The 18,206-nt window shown below is 34.7% G+C and overlaps 1 protein-coding gene across 2 annotated transcripts in view; it reads right to left on the bottom strand.

Moving 5' to 3' along the window:
• The window catches only part of Polr1A (RNA polymerase I subunit RpI1), a 285,157-nt gene that overhangs the window by 139,512 nt on the left and 127,439 nt on the right, over positions 1 to 18,206 (bottom strand). For both annotated transcript variants that reach the window (XM_067759751.1, XM_067759752.1), the window contains exons 6-7: positions 8,397 to 8,620; positions 8,253 to 8,336 (exon numbers count right to left, since the gene is read on the bottom strand). In XM_067759751.1, coding sequence (XP_067615852.1) covers positions 8,253 to 8,336; positions 8,397 to 8,620 — 308 coding nt within the window. The remainder of the gene's footprint in view (positions 1 to 8,252; positions 8,337 to 8,396; positions 8,621 to 18,206) is intronic.

Raw genomic sequence — 18,206 nt, 5'->3', positions numbered from 1 at the left:
ATGTTAAATTAAAATAGCATCTGAATTTTTTTTTTTTTTGACTATGAATAGATAAAAATATTTTTAAATATCTTATAAACTATACTAAGCTAGTAAATTATAAATTTTTTAATTTATTTAATAATTTGGGTAAAATTTAAACAACGTGACATCAGGACGGACAAGGCATTCCTCACTGTTGAGTCATGCACCTCTAGTATGTAATTATTAATGTAAGAATGTATGGGGTATTCCATCCCATTTCGACCAATTTTGAACCCGACCCCTTTAGAATTGGCTGAAAGTTTTTCTTCTTTTTCTAGATTACGAAAGACGTTTTTCAGATTTTTTCATCCAACTCAAAAAAAGTTATGAATTTAAAAAAAAAAACACCGTTTTTGTTTTCAAAATGCTATAACTTTTTCAAAAATTGACCGTTTGGGATCTGTTTTTTTTTACATTTGTTTTTAAATGTACTTTTCGGAAAAAATACAAAAAAATTAAAAAAATTTTTTTTTTGTAATTTTTCAGTTTTTCAGATTTTTCGAATTTCGTCATTTTTTTTTCTCATAAAAAACTTCAATCAATTTTGCAATCATCCCAACTAATTCCGGAGTGGGCCGATGATTTTTTTTTTTTTTTATTTAATTGAAAAAAAAAAATAAAAATTTTTTTGTATTTTTTCCGAAAAATACATTTAAAAACAAATTAAAAAAAAAGATCCCACACGGTCAATTTTTGAAAAGTTATAGCATTTGTAAAAAAACACCGTTTTTTTTTTAATTCATAACTTATTTTGAGTTGGACACCGTTTTTGTTTTCAAAATGCTATAAATTTTTCAAAAATTTACCGTTTGGGATCTATTTTTTTTTAATTTGTTTTTAAATGTACTTTTCGGAAAAAAGTACAAAAAAACTTTTAAAGTTCTTTTTTTCAATTAAATAAAAAAAAAAATCATCGGCCCACTCCGGGATTAGTGGGGATGATTGCAGAATTGATTGAAGTTTTTTATGAGAAAAAAAAAAAAAATGGCGAAATTCGAAAAATTTCGAAAAGCTGAAAAATTACAAAAAAAAACTTTAAAAATTTTTTTGTATTTTTTCCGAAAAGTACATTTAAAAAAAAAAAAGATCACAAACGGTCAATTTTTGAAAAAGTTATAGCATTTTGAAAACAAAAACGGTGTTTTTTTAAAAATTCATAACTTTTTTTGAGTTGGATGAAAAAATTTGAAAAAATTCTGAAAAACGTCTTTCGTAAGCTAGAAAAAGAAGAAAAACTTTCAGCCAATTCTAAAGGGGTCGGGTTCAAAATTGGTCGAAATGGGATGGAATACCCCGTATATATGTATAGGTTAAGAACTTTTGTATAAATAGAAAAGAATTTATTCAATAAAGAAGAATTACGAATCTGATGTTAGCGCTGAACATTAGCGCCAACAAAAACCATTTTCTTTTAAAATCTAAAAGTATACTTTGTACACTACCTCTAATACTGGTAGGCTTGCGATCAACATTTAAAGAAGATATTTCAGCTACAGCTGAAATGGTTCTTGGACAAAATTTACGCTTGCCCGGTGAACTTATTGTTCCTACATCTGAAAATTCATCGTCAAATGAAATTTTGGGTAAATTGCGAGAAAAAATTAGAAATGTTCATTCGAGTTTAAATCATCACAACTTTAATGTTGGTATTTACGTTCCGAGAGGTTTACAAACATGTAAATTTTAAAATTGAAATTGATAATGAAATCAAAACTATTCCAATTGACAAACTATTCCAATAACAATGGAACAAAACAGAACGTCACATTTATTTTTTTTTATTGTTAAAAAACTCTGTAGGGCTCCTATTATATTATACATTTTTTTTTTCTCGGACGTTGTGGCAGCGCACTGCCCTCAAGTGGCCCGATGAAACCAGGCTAATCCTGTTATTCTTCTTATTATTATATTTTTTATAATTTATAGTTTTTATTGCTACCGAGTCTTTGAGAGGCAGTGGCTTCTTAAGCGCCGAGATCTAAAACCGCTCAGCTACAGAGAAACTCATCAGCTGAGAAATATAGATTCACAAAATACAATAGATTAAAAGTATAAATATAATTTTTTAATTATTAAGACAAAATAGAACCATCTTTTTATGGCAAAGAGCGAGTCCGAAACATCAATTATTCTCGAGTGAGAGTTATAATCTTCACACAAACATAGAAAAGGTTCGTTTAGTTGGAAATTGCTTCTGCATTGTTTAAGAATTATAGGTTTATAATGCCTTGAAACTCGGCATGGACCATTCAAGTTTACTTCGTTCAAAAGAAATGGGCTTGAAATCGATCCATTTAAAAGTCTAGCCATAAATAGTACACCTAGCATTTCTCTACGACTTGCAAGGGTAGGAAGATTTATTAGTTTTAACCGATTAGTGTAAGGGGGAAGATTATACGGAGAGTCCCATTGAAGATTTCTCAAGGCGAAAAGTAAAAACTGTTTTTGAATTGAAAATAGTCTATCCACATGAACTTGATAACGTGGATTCCAAATTATCGATCCATATTCTAATATCGGCCTCACCAATGATGTAAAAAGGGTTTTTGTAACGTAAGGATCACTAAACTCTTTTGCCCATCTTTTCACAAATGCTAAAACTCCTCTCGCTTTATTGACTGTGGCGTTAGTATGAGGGTTGAAACTAAGTTTGCAATTTATTGTAACTCCCAAGTCAACAAAAACATCAAAGCTTTCCAGAGTTTGGCCATTAATTGTGTAGGAAGCTGGCTGTATGTTCCCACGTGAAAAACACATGGATTTACATTTTTCTATGTTGAGCGGCATTAAATTCGCATTACACCAAGTAACTAAACAATTTAAATCCGCCTGGAGTACAGAACTTTCTTCAACTGACGCGTATGACTTAAAAAGTTTTACGTCGTCGGCATACATATGTTTTTAAAAATGACTCTTTGAGTTCTACCGCAAAGATAGGAGGAGATCCAGCGAGTTAGGCCAGGTTGAAAACCAAGCAATTCGAGTTTATAAAAAAGTAACGAGTGGTGTACTTTGTCGAATGCTTTGCTGAATTCAGTGTATATAACGTCGGTATGATGATTGTTTCTAAACACACTAAAGACGTGAGTTGTAAATTCAAGCAAATTGGTTGTGGTTGATTTGGCTCTACAAAAGCCATGCTGAGAACTATCTATCAATGTAGAAATCGAAAATGTAAGGTGATTAGTAACGATTGCTTCGAAAAGCTTAGGGACAGCGGAGAGCTTTGCTATTCCACGATAATTTTCAATAGACGACTTGCTTGCTTTTTTATGGAGTGGGATAAGAAAAGATTCCTTTCAAGCCGTCGGAAATATGCCATTTTTTAAAGAGAGGTTAAACAGATCAGTAAGGGGCTGGTAAATGTGTTCCGCACATTTTTTAAGAAAACATGTTGGGATCAAATCGGGACCGTATTTGAAGTATTCTTTTAGGGTCTTTAGATGTAGTAGAACATCCTCAGGCAACAAAAGTGGGGCATATATTGAGTTACTAGAATGGAGCTCATATGGATAATTTGTAGGTGATGAATCAACCACAGCAGAGTAATTAGAGTGAAAGAATTGAGCGAAGAAGTTTGCAATCTCTTGATTGTCGCTGGAAATGCTATTTTTAAACTTCATGGCAGAAGGAAACCCGTTAGTTCTGCGTTTAGAATTTACGAAATCATAAAAAGACTTCGGGTTGCAAATAATGTTTCTTTTAATTTTACATATGTAAGATTCAAAACATTTTTTATTAAGTTCAAAATACTTATGACGGAAAATAGCGTACTGTGCATAATCAGAATGTAAACCGGTTCTCTTATATAATTTGAATAAACGTGATTTTTTACTTTTAAAAGCTTTTAGCTCTTTAGTAAACCAGGCTTGCACTGGTTCAATGTACGAGCATGTGCGTTTGGGCACATGTTTTTCAAATAAAGTATACATGGTTTTATTAAAATGTAAAACGTTTTGCTCTACATCCTCTTTATATCGAGGCCACGTTATCTCAGAAAGCTCTTTATTTAAATTGTTAAAATTAGTTTTGGAAAAATCAAAGCACCTGGTAGAGACATGTGTTTTGTTAGTGCAGCCGAATTCGTTGCTTATGATTTCGTAAGTTATCTCAAGAGAAGGATGGTAAACGTATTCTGGCAAAACAAGAGGTTCACACCGATTTATAGGGAATTTAGATATGTCGTCAACAAATGCTAAGTCTAAGAATTTTCCATACGTATTCGGAAAGAAGTTGATCTGGTTAAGGCAAAGATCAGTAATTCCATCCAAAATGTCATTGTTATGCATCTTGGATGATACGGGGACAATATTGTGATCAACGATATTCCAAGATATATGTGGCAGGTTAAAGTCGCCTAAAACAATCATTCAGTCCGTGAGCTTTATCATAGAATTGACTAGTTGTAACAGTGAAATATGGTGCATGTACACTGATAGATCAGAAGACGGTGGAATATAGCAAACGGCTAAGTAAATATCACACCGGCCTAGTATGATTCGGATGCATTTAAACTCGATGGAATCAACTTCGGGTAAATTAACATCTTCAGATGGAATTGAAGAATGTACAGCTAGCAACACCACCTCCGGTCCTATTTAAGCGGTCATTTCTATAGGTCTGATACTCACCGCAAAAAATTTCGGAATTTAAAACATTGGGTTTCAGCCATGTTTCGGTAAAAGCAATAATATTATAGTTACAGTGAATTGTTTTAAAATATAAGTCAGTTAATTTAGTATTTAAGCCTTTAACGTTTTGATAGTAAATGCTTAAGCAAGATGTTAAATTAAGTTTTTTGGATCGGAACTTTGAGGAGGAATTTTTGCTACATTTTGAATAATCTCAATAGTCTTATGCACAAATTCGCGAACAAAAGGCCCTGGTGCCAAAATGCGCCGTCTAAAAGTTTATCAAAATCTTTTGAGTAGACATCAATTCTAAATGAAGAAATGTTTCTTTCGTAATTCAATTTAAATTTTCTTAGTCATGCCGTCAGCCTTAATTTTCGAAGTGACATAAGACCTGATATCCTCAACGGAAGTGTCTTTCTCAAAGCGAGATACAAAAATCGATTTTTTGAGCGGGACTACAACCAGCTTCTTAGTCGGCGCTTCTGAATAAGAAGTCACAGATTGAGAAGTTACAGTTTGAGAATCTAAGGTTTTTTCCGCGGCCTTAGAAGTGGATGGAACCACAGCTTGCGGATTAAGGGAAGCCAATTCTATGAGCTCCACTTGCGGGAGATTAATGTTCTGAGCAGTATTAAGATTCAAAGAATTTTAGGACCAAAGCAATAATAAGCGCATTCTTTTCAATTATTTCTCTACACATTGATCTTAATCTGACCATTTTGTTTTTTTTTTTTTTCTGTTTTACTCAATTCTTTCCTAAGTCGTCTACTTTAAGTATAGTTTTAATTAACTGTCTTCAATATGTCTACTATATCTATATATATATATTAGGGCGGGTCGATTTAAAAACCGCTCATTGCTCTGTGAAAATCGTATTCTAGGGATCAAAATAAGAAACTTTGCCGAAGGAACCATACCTCTAAAACGAATTCTGAATTTTATTCAATCTTGTTAAATACATATCTATGACACTGTTTGTTGTACTATAAAAGATATATTATTTTACTGTACTAATGTAATTTCTAATAAATGAAAATGAAATGAAATGAAAAGCGTTAGGTGAATCTTCAGAGCGTTTTTGTTTATTATCGCAGTTGTCTTTATTTCTATTTAAACAATGCGGTAACTCGTCCAAACACTTGAAAGACTTGAACAAGCTATCGTATTGATTGAACTTTTCTGTGATTATGGAAAACTCTTTAGCAATCTCAGAAAACGCATTTCGTGTTTGTCTAAACAGTTTAAATAGGTCAATTTCAGTTGATCTGCATTTAATGCATGACCAATGTACTCCCTTCTCCCCATCATTGACAGTGTCTACAACTCTAGCCGTCAGTCCTGCGCACTTTCCATGGGCGAGCCCATCGCAAAGCCAGCAAGAGACAAAACGTTCGGATTCGCTTTTTACCTGAAAGGTTTTGAAAATGCAAGTCATTTTGTATAGAAAGATAATGGAAATAGACTAGTATAAGAGTATAGAAATGGTAAAGATATGTTTGTAAATTACAAAGAAAAAACAGTTGGAATAGCACTGAGAATGAGAAAGGTTATATATAAAAGCAACTCTGAAAGTTTGGGAGCTTAGCGGTAGCTAGCAGTTTTGGAGCCACGGTTACTTGACATAAACAGCTGCGAAGACAGTAAATGGTAAATAGCGAGAAAAACAAAAAGTGTGCGCACAAAAACAATTGCAACGTGAAAAGATGCCAATCAAAATTGCAAAAACACAAATGCACAATGACTCGGCAAACACAAAATGAATAATACGAAATTGATTAAAAACTTTAAAATTCACAGAATCTCAACTTTTCAAAGCAAACCAATTGTATTAAAATGAACTCTAGGTTTTCGCACTTATTCTTGTCACAAACTAGTATTACAATTTAGATATTATAATTTAAAACTCGCAAAATTAACACAGCAAAATAAAATGCAACTTCACAGCTATAATGACGTTTGCGAGCGTTTTACTTGTTGTTTACTTTATATCTTTGTGAATTTAATAGTTTATGTTCAATAATTTTATTTTCATTATTTTGATTTCTCCAAATATCAAAACTTTTCATTCTGTTAAAAATATTATATATATAAAATATAAAATCTACATTTAGGCGTTTCTAAATAAAAAGTTTTTATAAAATATAATACTGATTTCAACCAATACATTTGATTTAATAATAGTTGTTTCAACCACTACAGAGCACTCCTGAGTTAAGTACGTTGCGTCAGTGAGGTTAGCTAACCCTGTTTTGCAATAACAGTTGCCAATTGGGAGCACCAAGCGAGGTCAAATCTTCCTCCAACTGTCTCTCCTAACTCAGTGAAGGTCTTTTCTTTCCTCTGCTTACAAACTGTGGTTACTTTCTTTCTTGGCCGAAGCGTATTCGTCCATCCGCATAACATGACCTAACTAACGAAGACTACTGTTTTTATTCGCTGCACTATCGTCTTATCTGCGAAAAGCTCATATAGCTCATCATTATACCTACTTCGATACTCGCCGTCGACATCACTAACAGGACTATAAATCTTCCGGAGAACTTTTCACTAGAATACTCTAAGAGCCATCTCATCTTCTCTCGACACCTTCCATGATTCCGAGCCATACATCAGGACAGGTATGATGAGTGACTTTTAGAGCGAGATTTTTGTTCAGGACTTTTTCAATTGCCTAAAGAAGCACTTGTTCGCAGGAGTGATTCTCCGTTTGATTGTTTTTGCTTTTAATGCTGCTTCCCAAATAGACGAAATCCTTCAGTCTCCAATTTATATCCGTCAACAGTGACGTGGCTACAAAGGCCACGATGACAGCAAGTACTTCGACTTGTCCTCATTTACCGCCAGACCCACTTTTTTTGCTTCTTTATCTTATACCAACTCTTCGCCTCCATGTTTGAACAGCCCGACGGGCATCCCGTCATAACTTGGCACCTTGTGATTTTTTAGCCGGAATATTGCCATTCTCACTTCGCCATAGTTGGATGCCGGAGCGTTTTTTCATCATTGGCGACCGGGGTATTGGGTTCGTCTTCCCCCACACTCTGTACGTCAGTTACCACATCGCCACTATCGTTCCTGCAGGAATCTGATCCGGTCTTGAAGCTTTTGCTGAGAAACATTTCAATCGAAGGATTTACCAAGCCACCAAATCAATTTGATGTTAGTTGTTTGCCCGCTTTAAAAAAGGAAGAAAAAATATACTCCAAAAATAAAATTTTTACTACGGCGTAGTCGTTTACGCAGGTAAAAGTTTTAAATACTCCGAACACTGGTAGCGAAATATGAGAGAAATATCATAAATCGAAAAATTTGAAAAATTTCAAAAGGCGCTCATCATCAAACTTTTTTTTCAAATTCGATTACAAATACAACAATTCCGGAATACGTGATCTTGGCCCATTTGTTTATGGATATTTCGACTTTAATCTGAAGTCATCATCAGTGACATATGTATATGTATGATCGACTGTCAAATCTAACAATTTACAATATTCAAGGCTTTTAACTTTTATTAAAAATTATGTGAAATATTTCAACCTAGAGTAGCTCAATAAACAGAAAATTTATGTACTCTTATAATTAATGTTTACTTACTTTAGAACTTATTTTAGCGTTAGTATGCAAGTTGATTCTCGGGTAGCCCTTTGGAATCAAGTTGATGATTATTGTAGAAAGAACCTTAGTATTAAAAATTCAAATTAATAATATGGCAATCACAATAAACACCACTTCAATTACCTGTTTTCCTGACCATAGCATGACTGGCTTTAAAATTGTTGGACCAAGGTGTTTAATGTTATCTCTTAAGTGTGAAAGGCCTTGATATACGAGTTGCTGATAGTCCTCTCGATTAAAAAACCGTCCTCTTATCGATAATTTTACACCTGATATCACATGATCTTGGATTAAGCCTCCCAAAGGAGTACCATCTTTTGGCACTAAATAATTACTAGACACGTTTACTATAAATAAAAGATAAAAAGTAGATACATTTTGACACACTTCTAATATGTTATTAGTATTTTTTTAACATTTTTTTCATATTGTTGTATATATAAATGAAAGACAAACTCCTTTTCTATGCTTTGTATTCCATTCCGACATCATCAACTATATAATTCTAATGTTATATGAACTACACTACCGACTGTCTTACACCCAAAAATACTGGGTGTGACGTTCGATCAGGATCTACATTTTGGCGAGCATAAAATCTAGAGCCGTAATAAAAACCTCAAGTGCCGGCAGCACTTGGGGTAAAGATAAAGCGACGCTCATTACCGCTTACAAATCAATTGGCCGCTTGCATGCTACGTGTCTCCGATATGGGCGCCGAGATGCTGCGAGTCAAACGAAAACGCTTCGAGCAGGGGAGAACGCACCTATACTCGTGTATATTATCTAACTTTAGCACCGAAGAACTAGCGGCGGTCGCAATAGAGGGAAAAAAAAGAACCGACCCTTATGCTGGCATTCTGCTACGGGCGCGGATGCGAATGCGCATCACAGCGTACGAGGAGGGGACGTTTTTAACGATATAGGTGAGTCCCCTTTTTGTTACATACGACAGAGTAGTCTAACGGGGGTAGCGTTCCTACATATGTTGGGCCAACATAAAGCAATGTGCTTGATATCATAACATGCTTACACCAAAGGCAAGTCAGTCGATACTGCATTGCATAGAGTGGTCATGAACATAGAGAAAGCCCTGGAAAACCGGAAATATTCCCTAGGTGTTTTTCAGGACATTGAGGAGCTTTCAACAATGTCTCGAAAGGAGCAATCATAGACAGTTTCCACTCCATTTAAGCTCGTCCGGCCTTAACAAATTGAATCGGCACCATGTTAAGCTGCATAATGATCACGTCGCAATGGGGTCTATGCGAGGCAACAAAATCTGTAAACAGAGGAACTCCGCAGGATGGGGTTTTATTGCCAATGCTGTGGACGCTGGTTATCTACCAATTGCCTAGGCGGTTCGACGGAGGACCCGTCCAACTTACGGCACGTGCAGATAACGTTTCAGCCATCATAAGCCCTAGAAGCCTAACATCGGGATGTACATGTATATCTGGGTATCTGGGTATCTGGAGTTGGGTTAACCGACAACGCGGAAAAAATCGATCTATTATTATTTACTACCAAATATAAAGTCCTATTTGGACAAAGTCTACGATTGGAGGGGTAACCTCACAAGAAAAATTTAGCACAAAATATATACCATCCTAATAGTAAGTTATCGTGGAAACTCCATATGACAGAGAGAGCACAGAAATCCTCCGCGGCACTGTAGACATACAAGAGGACGCTAGGATGCACGTGGAACTTTTCACCCAAACTCTCATTGGGTACTTACGGAAATTATCAAACCCATACTTCACTAAGGGGTCCTTGGTTGGTGGACAGGCACACAAAAAAGTACGTATACCAAACAACTAGAAGGGGTATGATTACACTGCTTTTCAGCCAAAATGCACCAGAGACGCCATAATGAAATTCCTATGTAAAATCACCCCCTGATTTCGAAAATCAAGGTGGTTTTGAATTCTATGGAAACGTTTTTGAGATATTTACGAATAACGGTTTTTTTCCAAAAAAAGAAAATTGGGTCCACTTAATCATATATATCTCAAGAACGAATTGAGCAATTCCAAAACGGTTTGAAGATTTTAAAAGGCAATTTTGCTATAAAATGTGTAAAATTGCTATAAACTGTGCATAAAACACTTTTTGCTAGGCCCTGCAGATTCAAAGATAACGAACAATCATTACGGATTTTTGCAATTTTTTTGTAAAAATATAAAAAAAATTTTATTTTGCGAGGAGGATCTTGAAAATTTTTCTAAGCGGGGTCGCCCCTCTTCAGTGTTTGGCAAGCGCTCCGGGTGTATTTCTGCCATGAAAAGCTCTCATTGAAAACTCGTCTGCCTTGCAGATGCCGTTCGGAGTCGGCATAAAACATGTAGGTCCCGTCCGGCCAATTTGTAGGGAAAATCAAGAGGAGCACGATGCAAATTGAAAGAGAAGCTCGGCCTTAGATCTCTTCAGAGGTTATAGCGCCTTACATTTATTTATTTTTTTTTACCCTACTGGTACATATATGTTAGTAATCGTATATCAGTTAGTTAGTTTTTGCAGATTTTTTTGTTTTCTCTCTAAGCTCTGTTTTATTACAAAAAAAAAAAAATAAGCTTACATTCAACAAAATCGATGGACTAATACAAAAGTTATAAACATTCAAGTAAATATATCAATTTAATACTTAAGTACCCTACTGGTACATATGTGTTAGTATTCGCATATCAGTTAGAGAGAAAAAAACAAATCTGCAAAAAAATAAAAAGTTTTCGAGATCCTTCCTCGCAAAGTACAAATTTTAAGCTATTGCATAGATTTTATCGCGGGCTTGGCGACTAAATCACAAAAAACCGTTACGGATATTTGTCAAAAAAGATCCGAAAAGGCTCGAAAAGGTTCGAAAAGATTCGAAAACGTTCGTAAAGGTTCGGTGTTAGCAACAGGCCAAATACATAATATTGGATCTCTATCATAATCAGCGGTGGGCAGGTTACCAAATTGAGAATGTGTTAGTAAACACGAACGCGTAGCGAGCACGATAGCAAAATCAATTATTTATTTAATTTGATTTCAATGCTTGAACGGTGAACATGTGTCACACGTAGTGATGGACGATATGGCTATTTTGAGGTATCAGTGAAAATAGGTATGGCTATTTTTGAATCACGGCTATTTTTTATAGCTATAGCGATCGCATTATTTTAACAAGCGCTTCTATACAGAAGATATGATGGGCGATACAGCGATTTTGAGCTATCAGTGAATATAGATATGGCTATTTTTTACAGCTATGGCGATCGCTTTCATTATATGAATGTTTAAGTTTGTTTACCGGAGTAGATTGAATGTTATACATTAATTTAATTTACTATACAGAATATATGAACCAAAATTGGAATAAAAAGACAAGAATATGTACCTTTTATTGTAAACTGATGTAATATGAAATTCTAATTTTCTGAGATGTTATGATATATATTATTAACTGGCTTACGATAATATGTTCAGTCTCGTATTACACTCAATGAGATGAAACTAGCTGAAATAGATGTCTATGCATCTTTGTTTTATAAATTTTGCTAATTGAAAATGCTTTGATTTTTAAATGTAAGATGAATCAACCCGAAATAAATCTGTATATGTAACACCATAAAAACATGATGTATTTACTATATTATACTACACCGATGTATACAGAAATACTCCGTATGAATTTATTCTGAAAGTTGTATTTAGCTGCATAATATTTGTATAGTAAAGCGAATCAATTTTTAATGAAAAATATAGCAAATTCTTCAAACTATTATAAAAATATTCTTTAGCAGAAAATTAGCCACCGACTTCAGTGCCCTAGAAACAAACCATATGACAAAGCTTGAATTGCATTATCCCAAAAAACTTAAATTTTGAGTTAATCTGTTTACAATAAGACGAGTGATATATGTTTCTATAATTCTTTTATTTTTCCATCAAAAACACAAATTTTATACAACTGTTAACGGCTAAAGCCTAGAAGTATTAACTTATGAATAACACATGCATTAGTTTCATGTCCGAATCAGTTTTAGCAAGCGTAAAATATGCTATTGTTTTGTTGTTTAGGCCAACGTCCCACCTTATTTCTATACCCTCCTGTGTTTGCGATTCTTTTAAATTTTTATCGTATTCTGTTTCTAGGCGCACAAGTGGACCAAAAACTTTCTCGTATTGATAACTATCTTCATAAAGCAATAGCACTTGTGATGGTTCAGTATCTATACCTGGCTTCTCTAAATCCTGAAATGTTGCATCAATATTTTCCTTCCATAATTCCTCTAATTTGTGTATTTGTGCTGCTGATATTTGTCGTGCACACCACTGCTCTTGCTCGGTAGGCACCTTAACCAACCATGGCAAAAACGAACGGTCAGTTATAAGTGGCTTCCACTGTTCTTGATCCCAATTCATATTTTTCAAAGTTTAGCGCTGCACATGGTTGACTAAAATTTAAATTTATTCGTTTAAATACACCTTTTAATATCTACTCCATTTTCAGCTTACCGGCATAACAACACTACAATAGATTCCTGTGCTGGAATGAATCCTAATACCAATACATTACGTGCGCCACACGAGTAACATTTTTAGTACTGTTTCTCCAAGGGGACCTTCAGAATGTAGGGTGACTTCCCTATGTTTAGCCCTCACCGAAATATTAACAATTTGGGATCCAGATGTGCTTCCACGCCCATTGCAAAACCATTTTTTGCAATTATTGCACATCACTTCGTCGTCGAAATTGTTGTTGCACAAGTTTGTCTTGTTCCGTTCGCCGTTTCCACAATTTCTCTGCCCAAAAAGCACACTTTTTTTCTCCCTTATTTTTTCGTTGTGCAGTTCTTAAGACAACTATCCCCATTTTTCGATAATAGCTGGCAAACTTTTGTAAAAGTATATCTTATCTAATTTTCGAGAAGATTATTCCTTTTTGTATCCAATAAACTTTTTTACTCAGTAGGAAAGTAAAGAACACAGATGAGTAGTGATGAACGATATTTGACTATCGATGATTGCATCCCCGCTATCACTATTAGTATTAGAATTTCATGCTGAAGGAAAATCGCCAATCGCTATAATCGCTATTTGGCGATATTCTGCCAGATTCAAAAGAATCGAATGAAGGAAAATCGCCGATCACTGATATATTTGGATTGCAATAGCTATAGCTATTAGCGATTTGTCAATAGCGGCGATGCAATCACCAATAGCGAAATATCGTTCCATCACTAGTCACACGTACTCTTTGGTACTCTGTTTTAAGCGCGCGTGCGACACTTCCTCACCGTACGACCATCGAAATCAAAAGAGCTGTCGTTGATTTTCACGAAGTAGCCATTGTGCTATCGCTTATCGTATACATATATGGTCGCTTACAAGCCAACCTAATGAAACCGCACTGCGTTTTTTTAGTGCACGCAAACAACCGGCGTTTTTTGCCCTAACCCAAATAAGCATGCGTTGCGACAATGTAAAGCATGTGTGCAAACGTCAAATCTAAATGTCACGCAGAACAAAAATTGGAAATCGATTTAGGTTTTCACGCAGCAAATTCAATTTGAGTTGCTCTCATACAAGTTGTATATGCATGAGACATTTTTGACAGAAAATGACTTGCGTGCGTTTATATTAGGTTGGCTTGTTAGCAGGTGCTAAGCTCACGACCACCCCGGATCATAAAGTTAAAGTTAAAAATAAAGTTAAAATTAAAGCGAAAGTTAAACTTAAAGTTAAAGTTAAGGTTAAAGTTAAAGTTAAAGTTAAAGCTAAAGTTAAAGTCAAAGTCAAAGTTAAAGTTAAAGTTAAAGCTAAAGTTAAAGTTAAAGTGAATATTAAAGTTAAAGCGAAAGTTAAAGTTAAAAATAAAGTCAAAGTTAAAGTGAAAGTTAAAGTTAAAGATAAAGTGAATGTTAAAGTTAAAGCGAAAGTTAAAGTTAAAGTTAAAAATAATGTTAAAGTTAAAGTGAAAGTTAAAGTTAAAGCTAAAGTTAAAGTGAATGTTAAAGTTAAAGCGAAATTTAAAGTTAAAGTTAAAGTTAAAAATAAAGTTAAAGTTAAAGTGGAAGTTAAAGTTAAGGTTAAAGTTAAAGTTAAATTCAAAGTTAAAGTTAAAGTTAAAGGTAAGGTTAAGTTAAAGTTAAAGCGAATGTTAAAGTGAAAGTTAAAGTTAAAGTTGAAGTTAAATTTAAAGTTAAAGTTAAGGTTAAAGTAAAAGTTAAAGTGAATGTTAAAGTTAAAGCGAAAGTTAAAGTTAAAGTTAAAAATAAAGATAAAGTTAAAGTTGAGGTTAAAGTTAAAGTTAAATTTAAAGTTAAAGTGAATGTTAAAGTTAAAGAGAAAGCTAAAGTTAAAGTTAAAAATAAAGTTAAATTTAAAGTTAAAGTTAAAATGAAAGTTAAGGTTAAAGTTAAAGTTAAGGTTAAAGTTAAAGTAAAAGTTAAAGTCAAAGTCAAAGTTAAAGTTAAAGTTAAGGTTAAAGTTAAAGTTAAAGTTTCAGTTAATGTTAAAGTTAAAGTTAAAGATAAATTTAAAGTTAAAGTTAAAGTGAATATTAAAGTTAAAGTTAAAGTGAATGTTAAAGTGAAAGTTAATGTTAAAAATAAAGTTAAAGTTAAAGTGAAAGTTAAATATTAACTTCTCATTTATTCACTAAAAGTAAAAAATTTGTTTTCTTATCAGTCACCACGCTTAAAAAGGTTAACTTGAATTAATATCGAAGACAAAACTTGAATTAATATCAAAGAAAACAAAATGTTGCATAAATATTATAATTGCATAAGTTGATAATATGCAATAACTTCACCGCGGCAGTCCCCGAGTGCCACACGTCCTTTTTTTATATTTTTACAAAAAAATGGAAAAAATCCGTAAGGATTGTTCGTTATCTTTGAATCTGTAGGGCATAGCAAAAAGTGTTGTATGTACAGTTAATAGCAAATTTTATTTTCTTTTAAAAGCTTCAAACCGTTTTGGAAGTTCGTTCTTGAGATATATATGATTAAGTGGACCCATTTTTTTTTTTTGGAAAAACCGTTATTCGTAAATATTTCAAAAACTTTACCATAGAATTCAAAATAACCTTGATTTTCTAAATCAGGGGGTGATTTTACATAGGAATTTTATAATGGCGTCTCTGGTGCAGAAAAAAAAAATGGAATTTGTGATCCAGTGTTATCAATTATTAGCCCTCAAAACTACCCCGACAGCAGCACTGCATTCCATTCTACACATCCCGCATGCCAAAAATATTGCGTTAGCCACTGCAACAGGGCTTAAGGCCTAGGAGCAGCTTGAGTGCAGGCCATATGGACATAGCAGTATAGCGCCATCTAATATTCGGCAAACGGAATATACGGTCCCGTGTTTTAGGTTCTTACGAACCCTGGGGCAAAATTGAGCCGGCGGGTTGGCGTCCCTGTTAAAATCAATTTGAAATCTAACACGAACACGTAAAGGTCCGTTACGTTTGAACGACATCGGTATTGCACCGGATACTCCTTTTAATGTAAAGGAGAACTTAACTCCTTGAAATTTTGGTATATATATTGAAGCTGTTAAACTTTGGAAGGAAAGAAAGCTAGCCTGTTTTCTCAACACGTGGTGTTGTGTTGCCAAATTTAACCAGTCTGATGAACCTTACCGTCTTAATACCATCGTTGATGTTTATAACTTATTTCGTCCGCAAAATCGTAATATGTATGCTGAATGTTAAATTGCATTTATTTTATAGTTCCAAAAATTCCGTCATTATTTTTTTATATTTGTATTTAATTACTCAACCCCCATGTCTAAAATCATTGTCAAAATTACTGTTGTCACATCTAATTGTTCGTGGCGAAGAGTCACACCCTGAATAAGGTGCCCAAGCTTTGCTAACAAATATGGCGGATCTAGAGAGGACAACTCGATAAAACCCGTAATTCCGAGTGTCATCCGAACCGTGCTCATAGGATGAATGGCACTACGCTGGTGTGTCTTATACGGTGGCCTCCAGATACCTGATGCCCTCTGGTTGTAATTAGTCTTGCTGGGATACTGGGGGTTATGTCCCAGCTGACCTACCTTCCCCCATACTCGTTGGTATTTTTATGGATAAAAATAATATAAAAAACAACCAAAATGGAGCTGAACAGCTCCCAATAGATCAGGTCGATTGCGACCTTTCGGTGCAAGCCGAATCAGCTGTCGCCACAGACTTACCGGGGCCGAATAGTCCCCTGCATGACGTGGAGATGGCAGATGTGGGGACTCTGCAGGATGCAAATCGGGTACAGTCACAATCCACAGTCTCGCCGGAGGATGAAGAGAGGCTCCTTGCCTCTCCGGCGAGAAGCGGTCAGCCTGGCCGGAATGCAGAGCGAGATCGGCTAAGTGGTGCCGCTCGAAAACGTCTCAAGCGATTATTGGCCAGGGGGATTAGCTACAATGCAGCCAGGGGACTTGCCAAAGAACCCTTGGGATCGGTCCATGGTGAGGGGTCAGCCAAGATAGGCCGCTCAGATAGCTCGACTCCACCAGAGAGAGAGCCAAAAAAGATGTCGCTGCCCACAGCTGGCAATACAAAAATGTTGTCCCAACCTGTGGAAAGCTGTGCATCAAATGTCGAGGCAACCATGCCTCCCCATCGTGATGCAACAGCCAAGCAGTCGGCAACTTTCAGGGATGTCCTGAGTGGAGTAAGGCTGGGCATTATACCTCCCGACTATCCAGCCACGGTCTGGTCTTCAGGGGAACTGAAGGCCATACAGAAGGCCATCCTGGGAGAGGTGATGAGCCAAAAAGATGGTGCTTTGGTGGTTAAACAAATATTTAAATAAATGTTGATTTTGGCGACCTTTTTGTTAACTAATCACTTTTTTTTTTTTCTAGCTGGCTTGAGGTCTGAGTTGAAATAAAAACACAAGGGTTTTTTATATATTACCAATATATTTCAATTACACACGGTAATCGTCTTCAGGGTGAACACTACAAAACATAAAAACAACAAAATAAATAACAAATTTTCTAACATACAAATTTAAAAAATTATAACATACATTTTTTACACGTGTGTATCACTTGACGTGGAGTTTATCACTGATCGTTTGTTTGTCAACAAATATCTATAGATGCTAGCAGAGTTATCTACGTCCGTTTTGTAGTTCATTCGTTTACTGGTTGGTGTGTTAATAATGTGAAGCATTTCCAGAGTAAATCGTTTTCTGTAATGTTGTTCTTGTTGAAGAATAGTAGCTTTGTCAAAGTTTGGTGAGTGGGAGTTTTCAGTACAGTGGGTCATAAGTGCAGTTTTTTGGTTTGCAGTATGTTGGCAATATTTCTAATCCGATTTGTGTTGCGCTAGTCTAGTTTTAAGTTTGCCTTTTGTTGTTCCAACATATACGCTGTGGCATGGTTGGTTGTTTTTTCCATTGCAAGGGATTTCGTAAACTATATTGCTTTTTTCTGTATGTGGAATTTTTGATTTTGTTTGATTATATATGTTTTTTAATGTATTTATCGGCTTATGTGCTATTTTTACTTCATCTTTGTTGTAGCAGTCTGATTTGGCCAATCGTTCCGACAATTTTGGCACATAAGCTACTGACTTAAATATTTTCTGCGGTTTTTTCTTTTTCTTTTTCTTGATTCTTTTCTTCTTGATATTTATTTAAAAGTGTTTTAATTATGTTTTCAGGAAAATCATTTCTTCCTAACAATAGTTTTATTTCATTTTTAATTTCCTCGTGTATACAATATATCATTGAATTTGAAATACCTATTTTCTTCGATGCAAAACGTAAGTATTTCCATAAACAGTTTTTTTGGTATATTTGTGTGTTCTTCTATTTTCATCCAATTGTATCTTATGATCTCAAGGGCTAATTGTGTGGGAATGCTGGGAAACAGGGAAATTACGTCGAAAGATATTAGCTTTTCATTGTCAGAAATGTAGGT

This window comes from Eurosta solidaginis, chromosome 1 (assembly GCF_040869045.1).
Source record: "Eurosta solidaginis isolate ZX-2024a chromosome 1, ASM4086904v1, whole genome shotgun sequence".
NCBI classification, from domain to species: domain Eukaryota; kingdom Metazoa; phylum Arthropoda; class Insecta; order Diptera; family Tephritidae; genus Eurosta; species Eurosta solidaginis.
This window is presented reverse-complemented; position numbering and strand designations above follow the sequence as displayed.